We start from the raw sequence: 26,062 nt of genomic DNA, 5'->3' as shown, positions 1-26,062 counted from the left end.
TTACCTTTTGGAACGCTTATCGTGACTCTTATCCCACTTTTAAGGTACAATCTCCGTCATCTTCTTCATGACTACGCGGAAGCTTTCGTTCCCCTACATTGCCAAGATGAGTCAGGTGTTGGCCACCGCATTCGGTACCGGGTCCAGCTCGGCCACCATGCCCATCACGATCCGGTGTTTGGACAACATGGGTATCGATCCGCGTGTTACCCGATTTGTGATCCCCGTAGGAGCCACGATCAACATGGACGGAACTGCCCTGTACGAAGCCGTGGCCGCCCTGTTCATTGCCCAGCTCAGAAATATCCCTCTATCTTTCGGTCACATCGTTGCCGTAAGGTAAGATCGTTGTAAAACTAAATCGGAACTTTGAGAAAACTGATGTCAAATCGATTCGGCCAACAGTGTAACAGCTACGGCCGCCTCGATCGGAGCCGCCGGTATTCCGCAAGCCGGTTTGATTACCATGGTCATGGTGCTGGATACCGTTGGTCTACCAGCCGAAGATGTCACCATTATCATCGCGGTAGATTGGCTGCTGTAAGTTTCTCGTGAAGTAGAAAATGCTCACTGCTACTCGTCGTATGCCTAACTTTGATTTCGTTTTGTTGTAGGGATCGATTCCGAACAACGATCAACGTGATGTGTGATGCGCTGGGTACGATTCTGGTCAATGCTCTGTCCAAGAGTGACCTGGCAGCAACGCCGAACGAAATTGTAAGTATTTACTGTTAACCCTGAAGAAAGGAAGTTCCTATAGCAACACGAAAATTTAGATGTGGTGGTGGGGATACGCTTTAAATATGGTGCCTTCCTTCTACTTATGTGTAAAATATCAATGATCTCATTTAAAATGATTTATTGCAGCGAACTCACTAAATGGAAAAAAAACTATTTGTTTGCAATGCTATTGTTAGTTGATAGATGGTTTTAATAGGTAACTATTGGTACTAGTGTCATTTGCTTGGTAGTTGCGACTGCGTTTCGAGATAAACTGATAACTGCATGAACAGTAGAGAGCTGCGTTAGATAAAACTTTGATGATTTTTTTGTGCTCTAACAATCTCAAGCCAGAACAGGAGTTCGTTGTTGAAAAAAAAACTTCAGTGACTAAATATAAATAACCTCAACTAAACCAACTAAATTCCTGAATCGAAGTACACTAAGGCTTTTTTACACGGGTAGATATATGTACGTACTGCGTAAAAAACCGCTCAGAAGAAAACTCTTGTCAATTCCCGAAAAACGTGTCTCCGATCTAAGACTTTGAGACATAAAACCTGCAATCTGAGACCTGAAAGCTAGGAAATGATGCCTTATGTCTGGTCCTGATAACTGAATATTATAGCAGCGATCTGAAACCTGGGACCTGAAAACATTGGACATGTTACAGGAGACCGAAGACATGAGGACCTGAGTTCTGAGACTTTATTTGACAATTTGCGCCGGGGGTTTTCATATTTTTCCTAAAATTTCAAATCTGGTTCCTTTTTTGCGACTTTAAAACTTATGATTCTTTTTGCAGATTTACGAAAACATCAGTTTTCCAAATTAAATATGTTGCTCAGTGTATCATACACTTTCAAACAAGTTCATTTTCCGAAATTTTTTGCGAAAAAAATTAAATTGAAATTTAAAATGGCTCATTAAAACCCATTGATATTTTATCAGCACAGGGAAGCTTCAGGGAAGGCAGCAAACGCTTTTGAAGACACTCTTTTACGTAAATTTCCTGGTTGAAGGTCCCGGCTGCCAAGAAAATGTCGCTTTACAAGCCTCTGGCACAGATAGCTTCTCAAACGAGATATTTCTTGGCAAACTTTGTGTTTAATATGCTTGAAAATGTCTGCCACCTTTCCCCATGCGGTTGCTGTATAAAACTCTTGTCCCGGAAGCCGTCTAAAGTCTGCCTTAGCGTGGGTTTCTTCGTCCATTGCCACGCAATCAAACGATTTGTCAACAATGTCGTATACAGCTTCCGAGATCTTGTTTTTGCCGTAAGGTTTTACTTTTCATTGCGATTAGCAGTCACTACCTTCTTATAAGTCGATAGTTCGGATCGTTTTCAAGCTTCATGCAGAGTTGTAGACGATATTCTCCGCTTATTGGCTACATCTCTTCTGTTCGTCACTTCGGCTCCCGGATTTCGATTTCCCCCAGATCCCGGCATGCTAGTTGTCGAAATGTTCGTCGAACACTTTAATTACATTGGCGACGGTTGATTTCGGATAATTTAAACAAAATCGCATAAGGCCTGAGACGTGAGACCAGCCAAGTAAGATGGGAGCCGTGAGACGTTTTATTTATTTGCATAGTTTTCTCTAGCCGAAGAGGGAGAAAGAGCCGCCGCCATTGGAGATATCCGATTATTATATGATATTTCTCGCCGCCTTAGTGGTGCAAGGACTAATGCAAGAATGCCACTGAAAGACCGAGCAAGTCAGCTGCTGACAGATCGAACAGATCAGCTCAAGCGTTGGACTGAGCATTTTGTACAACTTTTCCGAGTTATAAATAGCGATGGCCAACAGAACCCGCAGCTCGAGGCGCCCACAGGAAGTCGCATTTATGACGTCAACTCGGAAGCGCCCTCGCTGGCTGTAATAGAAGCGGTAATCAAGGACATGAAATCTGTTACCACGTGCAATCATAGCAATCCAATATTCGAATTAGGTCAGATCATAGCAATCAGGGTTTTTAGGTTTCGACTGAAAAGATTTCATTCATTCTGTAATCACCATTTGAAGAATAAAGTCATATTCAACAAACTCTCTTTTGTGAATACAATATTTGGCGACGAGATTTTCAAACCCACACCTCAAGATGTTCAAGTCCAACGAAGGAGAAGCTTCTGGCAGGCGCATGGAGGAAATTTTCCTAACCATTCTGGAGAAAAACAAGCAACTTTCTGACCAAAACCGACGGATGATGGCCCTCATGGAAAGTTTCAACATTCAAGAAGCACCCAATCGGGCAACAAACAATCCGGAGCTGGTTCTAGAATCCCTTGCATCCAACATCAAGGAATTCCACTATGATCGAGAGAACGGACACACTTTCGATCGCTGGTTTCAAAAGTATGAAGACCTGTTTCTCCAGGATGGTGCAAAGCTCGAGGACGCGACAAAGGTGCAACTTTTATTGCGAAGTTTACACGTTGGTGTCCACGACCGGTACCTGAATTTCCTGCTTCCGAATCATCCTCGTGATTTTCAATTCCACGAAACCGTTCAAAAGTTGAAGCAACTCTTTGGTACACGTGTTTCTTTGTTCAGCAAACGGTACCAATGCTTCCAGCTCACCAAACAGGTTGACGAAGATTTCGTGACCTATGCTGGAACCGTTAACAAGCGATGCGAAGATTTCGAATTGAATGCCAGTTCTCCTGATCAGTTCAAATCCCTCATCTTTATTTGCGGTTTACGCTCTTCAAGTGATTCAGACATCCGAACCCGGCTACTATCAAAGTTGGAAACCGACGCGGGAGACTGCAAGCTCGAATCCTTAATCATCGAATGCCAGCGCTTGCAGAACCTGAAGCATGACACGGCCCTGGTGGAACAAAAATCATCGACATCAACATTTGTGTGCGCAGTCAAGCAACAAAGACATCAGTCGAAACAATCCACTCAAGATCTGCCGATCATCAGCAAAGCTTCAATCATTCCAAGGACCCCGTGTTGGCAATGTGGCGGAATTCACTACGTTCGTGATTGTTCCTACACCACCCACACCTGCGAATCCTGTGGCAAAGTCGGCCATAAAGAAGGGTATTGTCTTTGCTACACGGTGGCAAACCCCAACAAGAAGAAGCTAATAAAGAAGAAGAAGGCAACCATCAACAGTATTTTCACAATCAACCATGTTGCCGAATCTCAACGTAAGTTCACCAACGTTACCATCAATGGCAAAGTTGTTAGGTTGCAATTCGATACTGCATCTGACATCACTGTCATTTCAAGACGTGTCTGGAACAAACTGGGATCTCCAAAGCTTCAATCAACTGATCATCAAGCAAAATCAGCATCCGGAAAAACACTACACATTTCCGGGAAACTTCGGTGTCACGTTACCCTAGGGAACATCACCAAATTTGCGACCTGTTACGTGACAAGCCATCCGAATCTCAACTTATTCGGACTCGACTGGATGGAGCTGTTCAATCTTTGGTCTCATCCGCTATCATCGATTTGCAACCAGATTCAGTGCAACCCCAGTGCAGAATAGTTCAAGCCCGGAGATAAGGTGTATGCGAAACATCACTCAAACAACAAGTGGAAATGGTTACGCGGAACTATCATCGAATCAATCGGAAATGGCAATCACATGGTACTACTAGATCAGTGGCGGAAGCTGATCCGGTTTCATGCTAACCATCTCAAGCCTTGCCAAACCACGATTGAAGAAAGCCCCGAATCAGCTAGTCCACTTACTATACTGGTAGACATGTTTGGATTGGAACCCCTTCAAGATCCTGTGCGGTTACCAAACGAGGTTCAACTAGTCCAGAATTTACTACCGGTGGCCGAAGTTCCTGTTGAAGCGAGAACTCAACCGATCGATGATCCAGAGAATGACGTTCCTGTAGGTATTTACAGCCCTGTTCCTTCTAGCCCACCACGAGATGAAGATTTCCATGACGCTGTTGCTGATTGTGGTTCATCTTCAGAGGTTTTCATTCCCGTATCCATCGGTCGGCCTCAACACGAAGAATCCCTTCTAGATTTCAATCAAATCTATTCTAAGATTAGAAGGGAGGAAATGTTACCACGTGCAATCATAGCAATCCAATATTCGAATTAGGTCAGATCATAGCAATCAGGGTTTTCAGGTTTCGACTGAAAAGATTTCATTCATTCTGTAATCACCATTTAAAGAATAAAGTCATATTCAACAAACTCTCTTTTGTGAATACAATAAAATCCAACAAAGCGCCTGGAATCGATTGCATTCCTGCTGAAATGCTCAAAGCCGACCCTGCCTTGTCAGCACAAATGTTGCACCGTCTTTTCGCTAACATTTGGGATACTGCAACATTCCCGGCCGACTAGATGCAAGGTATCCTCGTAAAGGTCCCGAAGAAAGGAGACCTGACAGAGTGCGGTAAGTCACCGCCGGTAACTGGCGAGGCATAACGTTGATCTGTACAACCCTCAAAGTACTCTGCAAAGTGATCCTGAACAGGATGCAGAAGAAAATCGACGCTACACTCCGACGGCAACAAGTTGGATCCCGATCCGGACGATCATGTCACAACGCTACGAATCATACTGGAATAAATCAACGAATTCCAGGACTCTCTTCTGCTGGTGTTCGTTGATTTCGAAAAAGCATTTGACCGACTGAACCACGAAAACATCTAGGCTGCTCTAAGACGACGAGGGGTCCCAGAAAAACCAGTCCATCTCATCGAAGCACAGTACGAGGCATTTTCGTGCAAAGTCTTGCACGACGGTGTCTTGTCCGAACCTATCCCGGTAACTACTGGAGTGAGACAAGGATGTATTTTGTCACCGCTGCGTTTTTTCATCGTAATGGATGAGATCTTGACTGGATTGATTGACTGTAGACCAAACCGAGGATTGCCGTGGAATCCATCAATGTAGCAACTGAACGACCTTGACCTGGCAGACGATATTGTTTAGCTCGATGACCTCACCGAAAGCTCCAAGGCAGCAGTTCTCAAAATCAATGTCGGAAAGACCAAGTCGATGGAAATCAACACAGAAAATCGTTCCAATTTCGTGGTAGCTGGACAACAGGTTGAGAAAGTGGAGTGCTTCCAGTATCTTGGTAGCCAGAATACGCCCGATGGTGGTACCAAGAAGGACATCGAAACCCGGATCAGAAAGACCCGATTTGCTTTTGCGAGTCTCCGAAACATCTGGCGCTCACGCCAGATCTCTCTACGAACTAAGATCCGAATCTTCAACTCAAACGTCAAATTCGTATTGTTGTACGGGTGTGAAACGTGGTGCAAATATGCGGTGACGACGCGAAAACTGCAAGTTTTTGTGAATCGCTGCCTGCGGAACATCATCCGCGCTTGGTGGCCTGGCAATTGGATCTCAAACGTGGAACTTCATCGCCGGTGTCATTAAAAGGCGCTGGACATCGAGATTCGGGAACGTAAGTGGAGATGGATTGGGCACACGCTGCGAAGAGATGAAAACGAGATTTGCAGAGAGGCGCTTGACTGGAATCCAGATGAACATCGAAGAAGAGGCAGGCCCAGAAGCTCGTGGTGGCGTAGTCTAGCCGCAGAAATCCGCACAGTTGACGAGAACCTTGGCTGGCAGCAAGTGAAGACGCTGGCTCCGGATCACCAGCAGTGGAGATCTTTTATCTCAGCCCTATGCGTCGGTCAATCGGCGCCGGACCCTTAGGTAGGTAGGAGAGTAGGCAGGGATACCAGGTGTTGAGGATAAAAAATCTGGGCAATTTTGAAAAAAAGTCTGGGAGTGTCTGTGCATAAGGAAGATCACAAATTTAACACTAAACAAGAAATTTAGTTATGCGTGTGAGCGGGGGGGGGGGGGGGGAGGGGCGGTAGGTGATGTTTTGCTGTGCGTTATTTTCAAGTTGCGAACTATACAACATACACTGTTTCCTACCACGTACCATGCCGATCTTATTTTAAAAAAAAGTGTTTAATGATAATTGGTCAAATACCAACGGATACAAGCGAGATTTCAGTCTAATCTGGCACATACGGATCAAATTCGATACACGAATATTGATTTCATCACTCAATTTTGAAAGTCTGTGAAATCTGGGCACTCTCAGCAAAAATCTGGGCAAAATCTGTGTCTGACCAATATTTGGAAGAAGGGTTGTTTCTCCGGAACTCAGTGGTCGCAAGTGGACTGTAATTTTTCGGGATAAAAATGCAAACGCGTCCGTACTAGTTGGCGATACAAATTTATTTGAACAAAACGGTTGCAAGAAAAAACAAGAATACAAACTTCAGGGTAAAAAGAGTTACGTCAAAAACTACACACTTATTTCGGTCTACTCAAAGTTATTGTAGAAGTTCACTCTATCGATTTTCGATTAACATCCACCCCCCGGAGCCGGACGGCTCAATTCAGCAGGAACATCCGAAGAGTCTTCAACAGGGAGCACAGCTATCTTGGTCGTCGGTCGAGTGTAAACCGCTCCGGAACTCGTACGCAACGACACCACACGAACTACAGCATCCGCGCCGGGATGCACCTGGACAATCCGAGCCAATCTCCACTGCTGGGGCGGCACTCCATCTTCCTTGATTATCACCAGTAAACCTTCTCGTAGTTGTGTGGGAGTATCGCACCATTTACCACGCCTTTGCAACTCGGTTATATATTCAGCTGACCAGCGCCGCCAAAAGGATTGCTTGCGAACTTGGATTTGCTGGTATCTTGATAACTTCGACTGCTTGAGGTCACAGTAAACTGGCTCGGCAACAGCAGTAAGTTCACGACCGATTAAAAAATGCCCTGGACTTAATGCGACGTAATCCATCGGATCATCCGACTGGGGTATCAGGGGTCGGGAATTCAATATAGCCTCTATTTGTACTAGCAAGGTGTACATCTCTTCGTAGGTAAGATACGATTCGTTGAGTACCTTACACAAGTGCGACTTCATACTCTTTACTCCGGCCTCCCATAGGCCGCCTTGGTGTGGAGCTCTAGGTGCTATAAAACTCCATCGTATTCCTCGGGACTGGCAGAATTCCTCCAGCTTACATTCGAACATCTGCGATTTAAACAATTCGTCTAGTTCTGCCAGTTGCCGCTTGGCACCTTGAAAGTTTGTGCCATGGTCTGAGTACATCTCAGAAACATTCCCACGACGTCCCACGAAGCGATGAAAGGCACCCAAGAACGATTCAGTTGACAGCGACCCAACCAGCTCCAAGTGGATGGCCTTGGTGCTCATGCAGACAAATACACTCACATAGCATTTAATCGGTGACCTCATTCGACCCTGCTTCAGAAGAAATGGACCGGCATAATCCACGCCAGTGCGGGTGAAGGGGTTGGTCTCGGTAACCCGGGACTTCGGCAAGTCTCCCATGAAGTGCTTCATTTCCTTCGGCCTCATTCGGAAACACTTGATACACTTTCGAATCACACGATGTATGGTGCGCTTTGCGTTGACCGGCCAAAATTGTTGTCTGATCTTGGCAAGCAATCCATTCAATCCAACATGCAACTGTTCTCGATGAATAGATTCGACCAGCATGTCTGTGAAGTGGTTGTTTTCTGGCAATATCATTGGGTGTTTCTGATCACGTGGTAAGTCTGCATTTCGGATTCTTCCACCAACTCTAAGCACACCTTCTTCTTCGTCATAAAAGGGGTTCAAGTTTCGTAGCTTCCCTGTCACAGGGCAGTTTCGTCTCAGGGTCTTGATTTCTTCGCGGTAAAAAACATGTTGCGTGATCCTCACCATCGTCAACAGTGAGTCACGGTAATCGATGCTGTCTAGCTTACCGCTACGTCGTTCAACCTTTCTCTTCCTGGATCTACAGTTGTAGATAAATCGGGCCACATACCCGAACACACGTTCAAGTCTGCGAAATCTGCTGCAATCGGCTATCTCGTCGTAGAGGATACGCTCACGAACTGCAACTGCGACCATTTCAACTGGATGCTGTCCGAACTCTTCTTCTTCATTTAAAACACTCTCGTACACTAAATCGGTCGCATGTAGAAAGTTCGGACCGTCCCACCACATTGCACTATTCACTAATTCGATCGGGTAAACACCACGCGACACTAAGTCCGCTGGATTGTCCTTAGTTCCAACATGCATCCACTTCATACCCGCGGTAAGTTTTCGAATTGTCTTAACTCGGTTATGCACAAAGGATGATTGTTCTGGTTTTACTCTGTTTAGCCAATCTAACACTATTTTCGAATCGGACCTTAGGATGACATTTTCAATGCCTATCTCTAAGGTTTCGCGCACTTTTTGAACTTGTTCGGACAGCAGCAGTGCTGCACACAGCTTCAATCTTGGTATGGTCATCTCGGTGGTATCCGCATTCGCCTTCTCCTTTCGGTTCAGCTCCTTGAGCGGCGCAACTCTGGATTTGCCGCACAGCAATCTTACTTCGACCGATCCCGCAGCCGATACACTTCGCAGATAGACGCAGCAGCCGTAGGCGTACTTCGAGGCATCCGAAAAACCGTGCAATTCTAAGGTTATCGGGTCGTCTATTGTGGTTCGCCTGGGGATTCTCATATCGTTGATTTGGCACAATTCAAGTCGTAGTTTCTTCCACATTTCGTGGTCTTCATCGGGGATGAGGTCGTCCCAACCAATCTGCTTCTGCCATAAACGCTGCATAACCAGTTTGGCGAGTACCACAGTTGGACCAAGTACTCCGAGTGGGTCAAACAATCTAGCGATCTCGGAAAGTACTTGTCGTTTGGTCGGCGGGTCTTCGTTTTTCATCGGCTGAACTTGAAACAGGAAATCGTCGTGGACAGGGTCCCAGAGGAGACCAAGTGTCTTTATCACTCCGTTGATGTCGTTGTCTTCGAAGTTCAACTGTTTCTCTTGATCTCCGGGTGGTATGTCTTTCAGCAAAGCAGGATCATTGGCGCAAAACTTATGGAGCTTGAAGCCGCCTTCTCGGAGTAGCGCTGTCAATTCGTTCATCTGCAATTTCGTTTCGGCTAGGGTACCACCACCGGAGAGTACATCATCTACGTAAAACGCTCTTCGCACGACCTCGCTGGCTGCGGGATATCGGTGTTGTTCGTCGTTCGCTAACTGGATCATCGCTCTTGTTGCCAGGAACCCTGCTGGACCTATGCCATAGGTAACTCGGACTATTTCAAGATCTCGGATCGGCTGCGTCTTATCATCTCTCCACACACATCGCTGGTACTTAGTGTGGGAATCATCAACTATCACCTGTCTATACATGCGTTGCACATCGGCAGTATAAACGTATTTGTGCGAACGCCACTTCAGAATAATATCAAACAGGGAGCTCTGGATAGTTGGAGGGCTCATCAACACGTCATTCAAGGAATAATTCGTGGTCGTCTTGGCTGAGGCGTCAAACACCACTCTCAGCTTGGTTGTCGAGCTGTCGGGTTTCATCACGCAGTGGTGCGGAAGGTAGTAGGTGTTGTGTTCAGTCGCTTCTTCCGCGTTCAAATATCTTGCGTGGCCAAGCTCGATGTATTCCTTGATGAAGTCCGAGTACATTTGCTTCGTATTGGGGTATGCCTCCAATCTCTTCTCGAGTGCCTTGAATCGTTTGACCGCTTGGTTTCTGGATTCTCCTAATAATTCGGCATCGACACGGAACGGGAGTTGCACTACGTACCGTCCGTCCTGTTTGCGAGCATGGGTCGTCTGGAAATGTTGCTCGCAATCGTTGTCAACCTTTTCGTCGGGGAACTGTTCTTCAATGCACCAGAAGCGTTTCATCAGCTCGTCAAGACGCTCATCAGCAGGTTCAACTGGCATTACTTGGTGGACACGAACACAGGCGATACCTTCAGAAGAATGAACTGGTCCCGCAACTAGCCAACCAAGTCGGCTTTCTTGTAGTAACGGGAGTTCGGCGGACATTCGGATCTTGCCAGCCTCCATCAAGTCGTAAAACATTTCGGATCCGATGAGCATGTCAATGCGATTGGGTTCGAAGAATTTGGGGTCAGCCAATCGGATATCCTTCGGTAACGGCCAGTTGGAAACATCCAACTTCCGCGACGGCAGCGAACCGGTGACTCGGGGAACAACAAGGAAGTCAAGCGAGAAAGTACAATCAGTCTCGCTGGATTTGACGGTGGCATGAATTCGGGATTTCACTATCGATTTCGATCCGTTCACACCCACGATCGGGATTTTAACACACTTCTTGGGTAGACACAGCACATCACTCAATCGCTCCGACACGAAGTTGGCCATAGCACCGGAATCCATCAGTGCACGACACTTAAACGCCACTCCAGATGAATCAACAACGTCGAGGAGTGCTGTTGCTAACAGCACCTGCTTCTTCACTTCTCCGGTACGTAACAATGGTGTTTCACATTTTGCCACGGTTTCCGGCAAATCCCTCGACGTCCCTGGTTGCTCAGCAGTCCTGCCCGTCGCCCTCTCTATTGCCTCAGGTTTTTCCTCCGCGTGCATCAATGGATGGTGCTTCTTCTTGCATTCGCACAGCTTCTTCTTATCAACCTTGCAGGACAAGGTCCGATGTCCTCTTCTCAAGCACGCGAAGCACAATCCTAATTGCCTTGCCTTGGTGTACCGACTGTTAACGTTGAGCTTCTTAAAGAGATCACAATCATCGATCAGGTGATCATCCTTGCAGATCGGACAGCAGTTCGCCTGTTGAACTGTGGCTGCATACACCTTGGTTGCAACTGCGGGTGCAGTCGTCTTAATAGTCGGGTTTTTCAATCGATGGGCCGTCTGCTCACATCGTTCTAGCATGTAACAATGCTCTCTCAAAAATCTCATCACGTCTTCAAATGCGGGCAGTTGACCATGTTCAACTGTGGGCTCCCACGCTCTTCGGGTGTCAGGATCAAGTCGCGATATCACGAGATTCACTAGGATGGCTTCAGACAAGGCATCTTCCATTTTCAGGCCATGGAAATCTAGAGATTCTAAGCGCTTTTCAACGAGATCTATCAGCGCTCTCAATTCAACATGCGTTCCTTTCGTCATGGCCTTCATCGACAACAACTGTGTAATATGACCTTGGACCACCATTCGAAGGTTCTCATATTTCTTGGTCAAGATTCTCCATGCGCCTTCATAGTTGTTGTCGTTCAGAGTCTGTTGATCAATGGATCCCTTGGCTTTCCCTACTAAAGCTTTGTCCAGATAATGGAGTTTCGTAGCTGGGGAATCTCTGGTACATTTTTCTACGATGTCAATAAATCGATCTCTAAACTTGTACCAGTTTTCGTACTGTCCATCAAAAGTCGGTAAGGGAGCTTGCTGCATCAATAAGGATGGAACCATCTGAATAGGAAATTGGTTCTGTTGGCCACTGCCGCCAGGTTGGCAAATGGCTTGCTTCTGCTCTTCGCGCGCTGCAACAGCAGCGAGTTTCTGATCCTCATGGTACTGAGTTATTTCGGAAAGCGCAATACTAACAGACTCGTATAGTTCTTCGAATTCAAGGAACATCGGTTCGAATTCGTCTCTTGCAGAGGGATCGGAGATGTAAATCTGATTCAGGAATCCATTGAATTCATCGTATGCGGCATCTACAGTTTTAACATATAACTTGATGGCATGTATGTTAAACTTGGTACGATCTCCTTGTGATGCTAGAATAGTCTGTTGAATGCGATAGATCTTACCTTGGGATGTACGCATGCATTGCGTAAGGGCAGCTATCGATTGAGCCATCTTCTTCCGTTCTCGGCGTGCGTCTTGCTGTGCGCACTGCTCGCTCACACTTACTTCAGCAAGCTGATTCCCTTCGTTTATTTCAGCTGACGGTGTGCTGAATCCTGGGCTACGCTGTAGAGAGGCAACGGGCGTTGAAAACAGCACTCGATTTAATTTTGCAGATCGTAGCTGCATCACTTTTTAAGCGGCCCTTGGCTCGCAATCACTTTTAGGCTTCTTTTTGGCCTTCACTTTTTTTAAGCAGCCTTTGGCTTGCTATCACTTTCTTAGGCTTCTTCTTATTCAGCCTTCACTTTTTTCTAGCGCAAAGCGCTCAGCACTTTACACTTTTTCTTCTTATACGACCTCTTCTAACTGGTCGTTTCTTCCGACCGCAGTCGAATCACTTTAATGCCCTCCCACGACAGGGACTCAATAGAGACGTTCCCTCCCACGACAGGGACAAAATGGAGACGTGCCCTCCCACAGATTCACTTTTTGGTCGTGCGATTACCCCAAATCGGTAGCGGGTGTTTTCTTTGGTGGTTCAATTTGACGTCAATAAATCAAACACAACTTCGACCAAAATCGAACACGTCACCAATACACAATCGGAAATGCGGTTTTCCTATACTAGCTCAACCGTTCACGACACAAATACTAATTTGTGTTCCTCAGTCGAAGCTAAAAACCTCAACACAAACGCAATCGTGCTCTTCTTTATCGACCGATCAAAGATGGCCGTCAATCTTCACATAAACCACACTCGTGGAATCAATTTTCTGACCAAATCAAAATGGCCGACAGATTTTACACGCGGTGCCGAACCGAGAATTTCTCAAAATTTCCTCTTCACGTCGACACCACCATCAAAAAATCTTCAACCAATAATGGTCTCTTCCGGCTGCGCACAGCCTATCGATCAATTTCACGGGAACTGAATAAATCTTTGCCGTCCCTGTGGCAGGCTTAAATGCACCCGGGTTCTCAAAAAACCGGAAACACTTTTTATTCACTCCACAATCATTCGACGGGAGTATCGCGGGAATCGAATAATCTTCGCCGCCCCTGTGGCAGGCATAAATGCACCCGGCAATCAAAACCAAAAACACTTTTTATTCTTTCCGCGAGACTAGCGATCGATCAAAATTTCGTAATATCCACGTCACTCCGCGAGAATCGACATCCGGTTCGATTCGGACCAAATGTTTCTCCGGAACTCAGTGGTCGCAAGTGGACTGTAATTTTTCGGGATAAAAATGCAAACGCGTCCGTACTAGTTGGCGATACAAATTTATTTGAACAAAACGGTTGCAAGAAAAAACAAGAATACAAACTTCAGGGTAAAAAGAGTTACGTCAAAACTACACACTTATTTCGGTCTACTCAAAGTTATTGTAGAAGTTCACTCTATCGATTTTCGATTAACAAGGGTCAAAAGTCTTGGTTTTACAGACAAATATGGGCACCTGGCAACCCAGAGGGTAGGTATAATCGAGGCTATCCAGCGGCGTTTCTTGCGGTACGCTCTACGACACCTAGACTGGCAAGATCCGTTTCGTCTACCAAGCTATGAAAACCGCTGCCGTCTCATAGGCTTAGATACGCTTCAAGTACGCCGAAATGCTACACGTGCTCTAGTTGTAGCGGACCTTCTAACATCTAGAATCGACTGCCCCGAACTGTTGGAGACCATACCTCTCAGCGTACGACCCCGAGGATTACGAAACCAGAACCTGCAGCTCTACGTTCCTATTCGCCTGAACAATTACGGGGCTAACAGCGCTTTCATCGGCATTCTAAAAACTTTTAATCGGTTTTCCGAACATTTCGACTTATAGTCATTAGGATCAACATGTGATCCGTTGATGTTTTGAGCAATAAACAATAGTACAGCAATATATAGCTCCTCATGTCCATGATCTATTTCTGATTGATGCTTACGCAGAAAAATAAAAATTAGGTAGTTTCAATGGAAAGTTCCATAAAAACAAAGGATTTTTTCCTTTAATTTTGGGACAAATAAAAATTACTTAGATTCAAAAACATTTCCCTTTGCTTCGAAGAAATGTTTTCCTTTCAAGAAATTTCAAGAAATATTTTTTGATTCAAAATCTGAAATACTTTGATTCGAAATCTCAAATCCCTTGAGTCTATAGCATTTTCGTTTGATGCCATAAAATTTTCCTTAATTTCCAAGTTATTTTGATTTTAATTAGAAAACATTTTTTCTTTGGTCTAATTAGTTACTTTCGTTTGTACAAAAAATATTATGTAGATACAACGAATGTTTTATTTCGAAAAATAATAATAAATTGTATTTTTAAATAAATTTATCTATATATTTATTTATCTAAAGTTTTGCCATCCTGGACAAAATTTCCGGAAGTCTACCTATGAAGAAGAGAGGAAAATAGAAAACATTTAGTTTAAAGAGAGACAAATGAATGACAAAAAAAAACTTTCCCTAAAAACATTGAATGAAATGCGAGGAAGGTAGTTAAGCTCTAGCAACTTTAAGAACGTAATGTAACAATAAATAATATTGAAGGTACTCGCTTTTCAACATGCTAACGTTGATCTGCACGTTATCTGACGAATCAGAATATAAACATCTTTCATATTAGATACTCCAATGGAAAACTTCGTCTAAAAATCGTGGCTCCAGAGACAAATCTGTTCGTACAAATTTCTTCTCATTTTTCAGATTTTAACGTTTAATGGCAATAACTCGATTGTTTGATTAACTAAATCTACTGTTTTTTCTCCTTGGAACAAACTTTTTCGCTTAATTCAATTGAAAGTAATCCGCAACTAACACAAAAAGCTTAAGTTTTAGTGGAAAGTATATCTGAATGTTCACGTACAGGTGATCCCAGCGTGTACTGTAGAGAACAGTGTTTAATTTCATTTCAACTGATCTTTTCCATTCTCCCTTCCGCAGGACGCCGAACCACATGAACTAGTTGAACTGCGACAAGATTGCAACGAGAAGGAATAGGAACCGATAGGATCGCCTCCAGGTTAATTATCGTAGAAATTTGAAGGAATAAAAAAGATCAAACGCGGACTCTTCTCATTTCCCCTACCTTATTCAACACCGAACACCTTGCAGTTCTCGTGCGAAACTCTCGTTCAAGGGACAGGTTTACTTCGAGTGTCATAACGCGAGCATGAAGAAGTCTACGTGCCAGGATGGAATATTAAGGAGCAAACTGACCGCCAAAAACCTTCTAAGTGTTTGGACAAACCGAATAAAAATCCTCAATAGACCTTATCTCAAACGTAACGAGGTATACAGAGCCACTCGAAATAAAACCACACGATCCACCCTCGAATTCACGCAGAATTAAAATGTATGTGTAAATGTTACCTGTTCAAAGTGTTTGGATTTGCTCATTGGAGGGTATTTGTGTGCGCTAAAACTAAAAGTAGGTAAAATCAAACATCCAAGATCAGGGTTTTCCCCCAAGGGGATGGTGTTGCCATCATCGTTGTTCGTTAGTGTTAGGGTCCATAGTTGTTAAACCAAAGTAGCTTTTAGAACCCCGAGCAAACAGGAAAGCCATTATAAGAACAAGAGAAAAAAATGTTAAGCATTACCAGATTGGATAACAATATATTCTACCTTGTAGGACTTGCTCTGCAAAGCGTGTTTAGTGTGTGTGATTTTGTGTATCACTTTCAAAAATTAACATAGGAAAGCGAGGAGATATTTATAGTCCAAAGACTAAAGCAAACAAACAAGCAATTGTCGACTAGAGAAAAAAACCGAATTTGACGAGAACATTGCTGAATAAGTTCTATGAATGCATTACAATCAGATTTTTTACGAGCTTAAGTCTAACATAGCCCTACTATTTTAATTGTATTACAACTACTTACAAATATATTTTAATTACTAATCTTTTGTACATTATTTCTTTTTTCGTCAATTTTTGTTGAATTCGAACTAGAGTTATATGTGTTCTACGTTTACATTATTAACAATACTTATTAAGGTACACCTTTCTACAAATCCCGGATAAGTTGTAGTTTTTGAAACTGCATAAAACTGCCATGTGCTTGATGAGTTATCCGAATGCATTTTAATCAAAATTATTCTGGTCAAAAACGAAAAGAACTTTGAAGTATTGATATTAACAGGTCAATGACCTCCAAAAGCTAACTATCATAATTGGATTTATGTCATGTTTACCTGTAACACTCTAACATTTTGAAGAATATAGTAGTTTAAAAACAAACAGAAAACCAGGACCAAATTTATAAATACCGGGAATACGGATTCAAAATTACCACAAACGACAGGTGTGAACGCAAAAACGCAAACCTAATGAAGTGTTTCAATTGTCAGTTTTGTTGAGCCTTTCATTGATCGAAAGAAATTCCATGATATCTAAGGGAAAAAAACATTATACCGACCAGTAAGCTAACTTCTTGAACAGTCATAGTCCTTTTGCATAACGGCAGTGATACTGAATACATACGAGAGCGTGTGACATTTTATACGCTTTATTGAATATGTTTGACTTATTACATCAAATATTTGTAAAAGTACATATTGTAAGAAGCTTCAAAAATCTGATTGACGACGCACTACATTCCTAGTAGCACGCTGGTGGTGCTCGGTGCCACCAGGCTTGGGTTCGGAGAACAAGCTTGACGCACGGACATCTCCCAAGTGTCCAGCAAATGCGATAGTGAAAACATTTCCGGTAATTTGCAAATCCGTGCCAAAAACGATTTCTGCACCTGGATCAAAAACGGAGTAGCATTGTACTCCTGTTCAATCAACGAACAAGTCGGCGAAACAAACGGGTATTCTTCCGGGATGGTAACAGCTATTGGCGGCACGCAAGGAAGATGTTTGTCGTCTAGCCAGCAGATCAGCCGGATAGTTTTAGTTCCAGTGATGGCGCACTGATCAAGAGAAACTTTGAATTTTTGATCCAGACGAGCAATTTCTCCTTGTAGAATGTGGGGAATTTCCTGGGAGAGTGAAGAGCTAGATGTGATCGAATCCTCCAGAGACAAGCGAGGTTGCTTAGCAGGAGATGGTAGATTTTTTATGTCCGGTCCAAACAAAGCCTCTAAGCAAGGACGAAAAGTACGTTGCAGGGTATGATTACCCAGCGGACTTTGTAGATTGGCAGACACGGCCTCGACCAATGGATTATTGAGTGGCGTTTCTCGAATTGAGCCAAGTTGACTGGTAAGAGCTGCCTCACATTTGTAAAGCGTTTCCAGCGGAATTCTGCAAGTTGGATTGCACAAAATTTCTAGTAGACGTTTCATTTTAGCAATCTTGTCGATATCGTCATTCTCCATTTTCGCAATCATGCGTTTAAGAGGTTCTATGTATTTTGTCAGTGCTCGATATTTTTCTCGATACAGTTGTTCTTCTGTAGCATTCAATGGACTCGGAACTGCTCCACCGGGTTGGCCAGGAGTGTTCAAATTGGAACCTGGCGATTGACCGATATTTCTCGGAGGAACACTGCCCATGCCAGGATTCGGAGATGGGATAAGTGCTGGGCTAGGAATCATTTGACCAGGATGGGATTGCGAACCCATGGAACCTTGACCTCCAACTGGAGATGGAACCGATGGAGATGGAGATTGGCGAAGAAATTGATTTGGGGTTACACTTCGTACCGCTCCTCCCGGATAGACTTGTCCACCGCTCATCATGTCTTGAGGTTTACGTACCATCGGATTAGCTCCAATAGGAACGAAATTACCTTGAACATTCATTTGATTACCGGGAATGTTTCCCCCAGGTCCCATGTTTCCAGGATTCATTTGGCCTGGTCCAACATTTGGCCCTCCTTGATTTGGTTGTTGTTGACCTGGAGCTTGTTGCAAATTATTCGGTCCACCTGGGCCCATTCCTGCCATACCGGCTTGAGCCTGCTGCTGAGCTCCAACTTGCTGTGGAACTTGAGCCATATTTCCACCTGGACCTCCAACGTTTGGATTCATTTGGTTCATGCCCATTTGTTGAGGATTTTGATTCATTCCTGGAGGCATCTGTTGTCGGATTCCTTGGTTTGGTCCCATACCCATATTACCCGGATTCATAGGACTATTACCTCCCATTTGATTCATTCCACCTGGACCTTGATTTATACCCATATTATTCAGTTGCTGGCCCAAAGGATTTTGATTCATCTGACCGCCGGGATTAACTTGCATACCACCCATTCCTCCCATTGGGTTCATCTGATTAGCGCCTCCTGGTGCACCGGTTTGCTGTCCAGGCTGTGTTTGCCCTTGCTGAGGAACTTGTCCTTGTTGCATTCCTCCAGTGCCCATTTGACCCTGCATTTGCATTGGATTCATCTGATTCATTTGCCCTTGGTTTCCCATTCCTACTATCTTGCCTCCACTCATTCCAGCGGGACCCATGACACCTCCCATCTGGTTAGGCATTCCGGGCATCCCAGCTTGTCCGCCAGGTTGCATTTGACCTGGCATCATGCCTGGTCCCATCTGGTTCGGCCCTCCCATAACTCCAACAACTCCCCGATTAGCTCCTTGCATTCCGGCACCCATGCCACCAGTCATCGGCATCTGGGGTCGGTTTAAAGTCTGCAAAAGATTGGTAGCATTACCAGTTCCTCCCATTTGTCCAACCATGGGTCCTCCAGCTCCCGGTCCCATCTGACCTGTTCCACCCATCATCTGAGGCCGTTGTGTTCCCTGGGAAGCCAAAGTTTGTAGGGCATTTATCGGATCCGGCATTCCTCCTTGTTGGGAAGAACCGCTTCCATCCGGTGCACCGACACCAGGATTCTGTTGATTTTTATTTTTTGTATCTAAAAAAAAGAAGGAAAATTGTACTTAATCCTTACGCGTATAACCTTTCACAGTAAACTTACTCATTTCTCGAACATGTAGTATCAATCTTGCCACAAATCCCAAATATTCATCCTTATTGCGAGCTTTCTGGAATACGTGATTTTCCATTTCCAAACCATTTTTGTTCGGTGTCATTCCGGATTGTTGGATGGCTTCATTTCTGGTGAAAAAAAAAAATACTACTATCTTAAGAATGATTTAGCCAGGAAAATGTAAATCGATTCAGTCCCTGTTGAATCGAGAGAAATTCCTCAAATTATTGAAGCGACTGATTTACAAATTTTACGGAGGACTCATTTCCTTGTAAAATAAAAAAAAACTGCAGATACACTACCGAATAGACTGATTACTTTGCAAGACTTGATGGGTGAGATGTAGGTATGGCACAGATCAAATTTGACCGATCCTGATAATACTAAAAAGCATTGTAATAGTGAAAATGCGCTCATTTGAACAAAGGACAATTCTAGGTTCTTAAGTTAAAATGTAATTTCAATTTCCGGGAATTTTATTTATTTTGATGATTCATTCTTACGTAAATGCAGTCAAAGAAGTGAATCCAATAGATCCTAAGAAAACATAACTTGAGTCATTTTTTGGACATTTCTTCAAATTATCATCATCATCATCATACATAAATCATTGAATTGGTATGCAAATTTAAAACAAAAATTTAATAGGTAAATTAAATTTCCGGGAATTTTATTTATTTTGATGATTCATTACGTCCATGCAGTTCAATAAGTGAATCCAATAGATTCTAAGAGAACATAATTTGAGTCTCTTTTTGGACATTTAGTCATATTTTTTTTTATTTGCTTTAAGTAAAATACATAAATCATTCAATTTGTATGAGAAAATTTTAAGAAAATGTTTAAATTATAAATACTTAATACACTCCAAACTTCAACGTCCAACGTCACCCGTTCGATTTAACACAATCCATCAAAGTTCCAAGAGCAAAATGGTGTTCATGTCGCACATAGAAGAGAATTATACTCACATTTTGTTAACGACACTCTGCCGGAAACTCGATGTTTTCCATGAGATATCTTCCGCCATGACTTCAGGATGTGAAAATCAAAGGTTTAGAGCAAAATATTCGATTCCGCTATCAAAAACTGCTTCAAAACCACAGGAAAAATAGTTGCGGATCCCTCTCCTTTGCAAATAAAACTGTTTTTTTTTTTTTTTTTTATTCTTTTTTCTCAGGGATTTTAAACCAAGTAGGTTTATTCATCCCGAAGTGGAGCGTTTCAAGTAGTTTTTGGACTTTTGAGTTTCTGACTTCTGTTTTCAGTTATAGTTGGTAGATGAGGTTCGATGCTTTGAGAAAGCTGATCAATTTTTTCTCCTCGTCAAGGCAGGGAGCGAGGATTTGGCGGAGAGATGTAGATAGTGAGCAGGATGATCTTAAGGATTGGTATGTCGAACAGGAAGTTAGTATATGTTTGATCGTAATTTGCACGTTGCAAGATGGACATGTGGGAGGATCGTCTTTAGTTATAAGATGTAGATGAGTGATTCGGGTATGTCCGATCCTGATTCTGGTTAGTGCTCTCCTTTCTGTTGAGCTGGGTCGGTCATTCCAAGTCTCCGTTGTATTCTTGATTTCCCGAAGTTTGGCTTGCACATTCTCAGACCACTCGATGGCCCAAGCGTTGAGTATTTTGCTCTTCATGTGGAGCGTTGCGTCCGATTGGGGTATGCAGTTGATTGTTGGCGGAAGGCTGGTGCCTGCGGAAGCTAGGCGATCTGCTACTTCGTTACCCGGTATGCCAGAGTGCCCAGGTATCCAGCAAAGTGTAATGTTTCGATGGGGGGCTTTATTTGAAATTGTATAGATCCAAGGGTGTTTAACATTGCCGGCGGCTATGGCTGTTAAGACACTTGCGGAGTCTGAGAAGATGACGGAGTCAGACTCAGATCTTTCAATGGCTTCGAGTAGGGCAAATGCTTCTGCACTGAATACGGTACAGGTACCGGGGAGGCCATGGCTCCTGCTGGAGACTCCGTCGTAGATACCGCATCCCACTTTACCACAGTTACTTCTGGACCCATCTGTGTAGACATGTGGTTGGCGGTTATATTTGGTTTGGACTAATTGATTAAAATGTGGTAAGACAGTTGATCTGGGGTCACCTGCTCGAATGTGTTGTTTGAGTGACATGTCTACTATGGGTGGTTTATCGTTCCAGTTTCGGACTTTGGGCCCCGGCCTGATACATATAGTAGGGAGAGTGTCGCCAGTTGTTTGAAGTAGGAAGCTATTGGTTCTTATCACCATTGGGGAGTTGTTTCGTCTGTTTGCCATTGAGCGAATGGCTTTGGATGATAGGTGCTTTGCCACGAGGAATCGGAAAGGAACCTGTCCGCTCTCTGCCATGAGTGAGGGTATTGGGCTCGTGCGAAAAGCAGAGCTTATGAGTCGTACGCAGTTGTTGTAAAGTGGCTCTAATTTTGTTAGCATTACTTCGGAAGCCCTACTTACGAAACCAATGCCGTACAGTATAGATGGTATCAGCCATCCATGCAGGAAACGGAAAAGTGATTCGCGGTGGGCGAGGCTGGTCTTGTTGGTGAGTATTCGCAGGATGTTGATTTTGTTGTTGGCGTTTTTTCGAACTTGGTTCAGATGGCACTTAAAGTTGAGTCGGTCGTCTAACCAAATACCGAGTAGACGAGTAGAGTGGGCAAGGGGAATAGTTTTGTTGAGCATGACCAGAGGGGGAGATTTCGGAGTTTTCTCCGGTTGGGTCCAAGGTGTAGAAGGCTTGACTTATCGGGGGAAAACTGAAAGCCAACTGTGGGTGCCCATTCTTCAACCAGTTGAACTGCAGCTTGCAGCCATCGGCGCGCCACGGTAGCAAAGGGTGAGGATGATATGAGGAGGATGTCATCGGCGTAGATGAAGGTTGAGATATTGTTGGGGATGGTCTGGAAGAGGGAGTTTATGGCTATAAGGAAAAGGGTGGGGGCGATGACTGAGCCTTGGGGGACCCCGCCGTGGACGGGTTTTACTTGTGATCGGACACCATTGATGAGTACATATGTATAGATCGATCAGCCAGGAAATTTTTAATGTAGTACAGCATCCTGCCTCCGATGTTCCACTTGATCAGTTGGTTCAATATGGCGATCCGATCGACTCTATCGAAGGCTTTCGACAGATCGAGGGAGAGGCATTCTAGGTGGTGTTGCTTGTTCAGGTGAGTGTCAAATAGGTATTCGAGATCATTGAAATAGTCATCGGTGGATTTTCCAGATCGAAAGGCGTATTGCCGAGGGTCCAGGAGTTGTTGTTTTTCCATGAAGGTGTGTAGGCGACGGTTGACTATTCTCTCCATGATCTTCCCCGTGCAGTCGAGGAGGGTGATGGGGCGGAAGTTGTCAATAAGATTTGGGTTCTGTTTGGGTTTCTGTATAGGGATAACGAGACCAATTTTCCAGCTGTTGGGTAGGGATCCTGCAGACCAGATGTTGTTGAGTATGTCGACGAATGTCATTTTTCCGAGTAGGGATAAGTTTTTGAGGAAAGGGTATCCGATATCATCTGGGCCGGCTGAGAGACCCTTGACTCTTCTGAGAGCGAACTCTAATTCATTCAGCGTTAGGCTACTGTTGTAGTCTGCATCGTTGTTGTTTAGATCGTTGGGAAATGGAAGCAGCGTAGACTGTGATGGGGCTGAGATGGATGAAAAATGGTCGCAGAAGGAGTCGGCTAGTATAAGGGGGTCATTGACATATTGTTGATTAAGCAATATGTGATAGGTGTCATTACGGGTTCCTCCGTTCAGGGTCTTGATTTTTGACCATAGGACTGTTGATGGGGTATTGGGATGGATCTCCTCGGTGAACTGTTGCCAGCATCTCGATTTGGCATCCCTGACAGTGCGTCTGGCCAGTGATCGTGCAGTTTTGAAGTCGTCCAGGGCGGTCAGTTTTAGAGGGCTATCGTTTGGGATTCTTTTGAGAGCTCTTAATTTTTTTCGGCGGTTCTTTAAGACGTCGCGCACTTCGTCAGACCACCATGGGACAGAACATTTTCCGGGGATTCCACTGGTGCGAGGGATACATTTTGTGGCAGCTTCGAGGATGATTTGTGAGAAGCATGACAGGGTGGTTGGTTTTTTCTGGGAGACAAGTTTGTCTACAAGGAGTTGGTACTCAGGCCAGTCGGCTTCAGTGTATTTCCACCTTGGTCTGGTGGTAACTTTAAGGGATGGGTGTTGAATTTTTATGAGGATGGGGAAGTGGTCACTTCCGTGGGAGTCCTCCAATACTTCCCAGTTGAATTTCGGTCCGAGTTCCCAAGAGACAAGTGAGATGTCTAGGGCAGACATTTCTCCAGATGTAGGGTCAATACGTGTGGGGTGGCAGTTATTGAGAAAGGTTAGGTTTTTGATGATTGCAAGGTTTTCCAAATAGGTCCCCTTGTTGGAAGTGTAGGCGCTCCCCCATGAGGTAGAGTGGGCGTTTGGGTCTGACATCACCACAAGCGGCGGTGGGAGCTGGGAGAAGAGATTCTCTAGTTTGTCGACGAAATCGTGGTACGGCATTTGCGGGGGTATGTATAGGGAGACTGCTGTAATTTCTAAGGGGGCCTGCAGCCTGACGCAGACGGCATTGAGACTGGTGTTGATTTTGATCAGTTGGTGTGGTATATTAGCTTTAATCCCTAGCCCTGCTCCTTGGCGGGAGGTGGGGTTAGAGGTGGTGTAAAGATGATACCCACGAATGAGATTAGAAGCTATTGTAGAGTTGCTTAGAATGTCTTGCATTGCCAGAACTATAGGTGAATGTTCTTTGATAAGGAGTTGAATTTCTGGGAGTCGGCAGATGAGTCCCCTAGTGTTCCATTGAATAGCAAAGTTAATGGATTTTTTTTGTGCTGGAAGGTTGGTTGGGCTCTTACCAGTTGTTGATATCAAGGTGGGGTGGTTTGTTGCTGGTATGCTCATATTTTGGGTTGTATTGGCCATTTTTTTTAATATTGAGGGTGGATATTGCGAAAGGTAAGAGCTGAGTGCTTATAATTGGTGGACTTACCATTTGGGTTGGGGGCAGTCTGAGGGGGTTTACCTTGGGCTTCGACTGGTTTCATCTGGGGAAGTCTTGTTTTTTTGTTGCAGGCATTTGTTGTTGTTTCGGGGGGACTATCAATGGAACAGTTGTTCCGATTGCGCTTTGGGGTGGATGTTATGTTCTGGGTGTTTCGGGTTGAAGGTTGTTGTTCAGGTTCGGAGACAGAATCCTCAGAGTCCTGGGAGGAAGGGGTGTTGGAAGCGAGCGTGGATTCGTTCTTGCTGTTTTTTAGTTGTTCAATCTCTTCTTGAAGTTTTGAAACGAGGAGTTCAAGTTCCATGATTCGTTGGTCCTTTTCCGGGTTTGCATTTGGGATATTTTGAGAGAATCGTTGATTGTTGTTCGCATGTTGCTGGTATACTCTGGTTGCTTCGGTTTGGGTTAAACCGAGGTCGACCTTCAAGTGGATAATGGCTTCTTCCTGTTTGTATACAGGACACAGTTTGCTGGTAGCTGGGTGGTCTCCACGGCAGTTAACGCATAGCGGACGATTCGGGCACGGATCATGTTGGTTGGGGAAACCACAGTCAAGGCAGATGGGGGCATTTTGGCAGCGGTTTTTCGAGTGACCGTACTTTCCGCAGCTATAGCACAGCAGTGGTCGCGGGTAGTACGGACGAGTGGCAACTCTGATGAAACCGAAGTAGATATACGGAGGAGGAACCGTTCCTTTGATTGTAAGGACCATTGAGCTGGTAGGGATGGTTTTTTTGTCGGTTTTCCTAGTGAATCGGTAGACTTTGTTGACGCCTTGTTCGGAGAGGAAGCTTTGGAGCTCTTCGTTGGAGAGTCCGTCGGCGCTACCGCAGGTGACAACGCAGTGGCAGAAATTAAGTGTTGGGTGTTCTTCAATGGTGATTGGAGTTTCGTCGATGAGTCTGGTCAGTTGGGTGAGTTTTGCGGCTTGGGTCGGATTCCGGACCTTCAGTAGGTAGTTTGTTCCACCGTCGATGGGATTTCCGCCCTCGATTTTACCGACAAGTCGCTCGACGGATGACGAGATCACGAACGGGTTCTTTGGGAGTTTGGCCGGGCTTACTGGTTTCATGCGTAGGAACTGGATCTGACCGTGGTTACCAGCAGGATCCATCCATTCTGGGACCGTTCTGGAGTTTCTGTTACGGGGCGGGTTGGGAAATTGGCCCCACACAGGGGGAACCTCACCCATGAGGGCGGGGTTATTTTCAACAAATCAGATGAAAAGTGTTGTAGATGGGCTGGTGCTGAGGTTTGAGCGTCCGAAAAGTCGATCGGAAAGGATGTCCGAGATAGAGGAAGTGTTCGTCAGCGACGAGAAAGCTGGGGTTCAAACAATATAAACGGGAGGAAAAGCGTCTGAATTGTAGCGCGGTCAAAACGAGGATCTGTTTTGCAAATATACACACAACGAAAAAAATCTGTAAAATCACATCACATGTGATGTAAATAAAAAGAAGCATCATATATGACGGAGTTTTCAGTGCTAGTTGGAAATTACACGCCAGTGAAATGTTGCAACGTGTAAAATAAAAAATGATGTAAAGTATGGCAACATGTAAAATAAAAATGATGTAAATTATAAAACCACTGAATATTGGTGGAAAAACTTTCCAATTGGAATCTGTTTTGTTTTATTTATTGGTATTTATGATTCAATACTGGAATTATCTCATGTCATAATAAAAATAAAACCTTTTTGTTATTAATTAAGTTTATTTCATTTGGTGACAATGATTTTTTAATCTCACAATTTTTTATATTAGGAGTCACATTC

The 26,062-nt window shown here is 44.3% G+C and overlaps 2 protein-coding genes across 6 annotated transcripts in view; one reads left to right on the top strand and one right to left on the bottom strand.

Moving 5' to 3' along the window:
- LOC129751037 (excitatory amino acid transporter 3) overlaps positions 1–16,716 on the top strand; it is a 66,957-nt gene extending 50,241 nt beyond the window's left edge. For 3 of the 4 annotated variants that reach the window (XM_055746284.1, XM_055746285.1, XM_055746286.1), the window contains 4 exons: positions 45–339; positions 406–540; positions 615–717; positions 15,308–16,716. In XM_055746284.1, the coding sequence (XP_055602259.1) occupies positions 45–339; positions 406–540; positions 615–717; positions 15,308–15,364 (590 nt within the window). In that variant the 3' untranslated portion in view covers positions 15,365–16,716. Of the gene's footprint in view, positions 1–44; positions 340–405; positions 541–614; positions 718–867; positions 938–15,307 lie in introns of all 4 variants that reach the window. The other variant, XR_008738574.1, reaches the window with a different exon arrangement.
- A 143-nt stretch (positions 16,717–16,859) lies between these two features.
- Positions 16,860–20,390, bottom strand: LOC129753428 (mediator of RNA polymerase II transcription subunit 15). 2 transcript variants are annotated; one of them, XM_055749252.1, is made up of 3 exons: positions 20,228–20,390; positions 19,245–19,384; positions 16,860–19,181 (listed from the first exon to the last, which is right to left on the bottom strand). In XM_055749252.1, the coding sequence occupies exons 1-3, from the start codon at positions 20,284–20,286 to the stop codon at positions 16,960–16,962; spliced, it is 2,421 nt and encodes an 806-aa protein (XP_055605227.1). In that variant the 5' UTR covers positions 20,287–20,390; the 3' UTR covers positions 16,860–16,959. The 2 variants fall into 2 exon arrangements, with proteins under 2 accessions (XP_055605227.1, XP_055605228.1); XM_055749253.1 differs by lacking the exon at positions 20,228–20,390 and adding an exon at positions 20,114–20,157.
- Between the last annotated feature and the right edge of the window lie 5,672 nt (positions 20,391–26,062).

The sequence above is a fragment of the Uranotaenia lowii genome, chromosome 3 (assembly GCF_029784155.1).
Source record: "Uranotaenia lowii strain MFRU-FL chromosome 3, ASM2978415v1, whole genome shotgun sequence".
Lineage (NCBI taxonomy): Eukaryota > Metazoa > Arthropoda > Insecta > Diptera > Culicidae > Uranotaenia > Uranotaenia lowii.
This window is presented reverse-complemented; position numbering and strand designations above follow the sequence as displayed.

Bases quoted from the DNA above. Each gene is read 5' to 3' on its own strand.
- LOC129753428 (XM_055749252.1), bottom strand. From the start codon at position 20,286: ATGGCGGAAGATATCTCATGGAAAACATCGAGTTTCCGGCAGAGTGTC. The intron at 19,385-20,227 runs GTGAGTATAATT...TTTTTTCACCAG, and splicing joins CAGAGTGTCGTTAACAAAAT to AAATGAAGCCATCCAACAAT. The intron at 19,182-19,244 runs GTAAGTTTACTG...TCTTTTTTTTAG, and splicing joins ACTACATGTTCGAGAAATGA to ATACAAAAAATAAAAATCAA.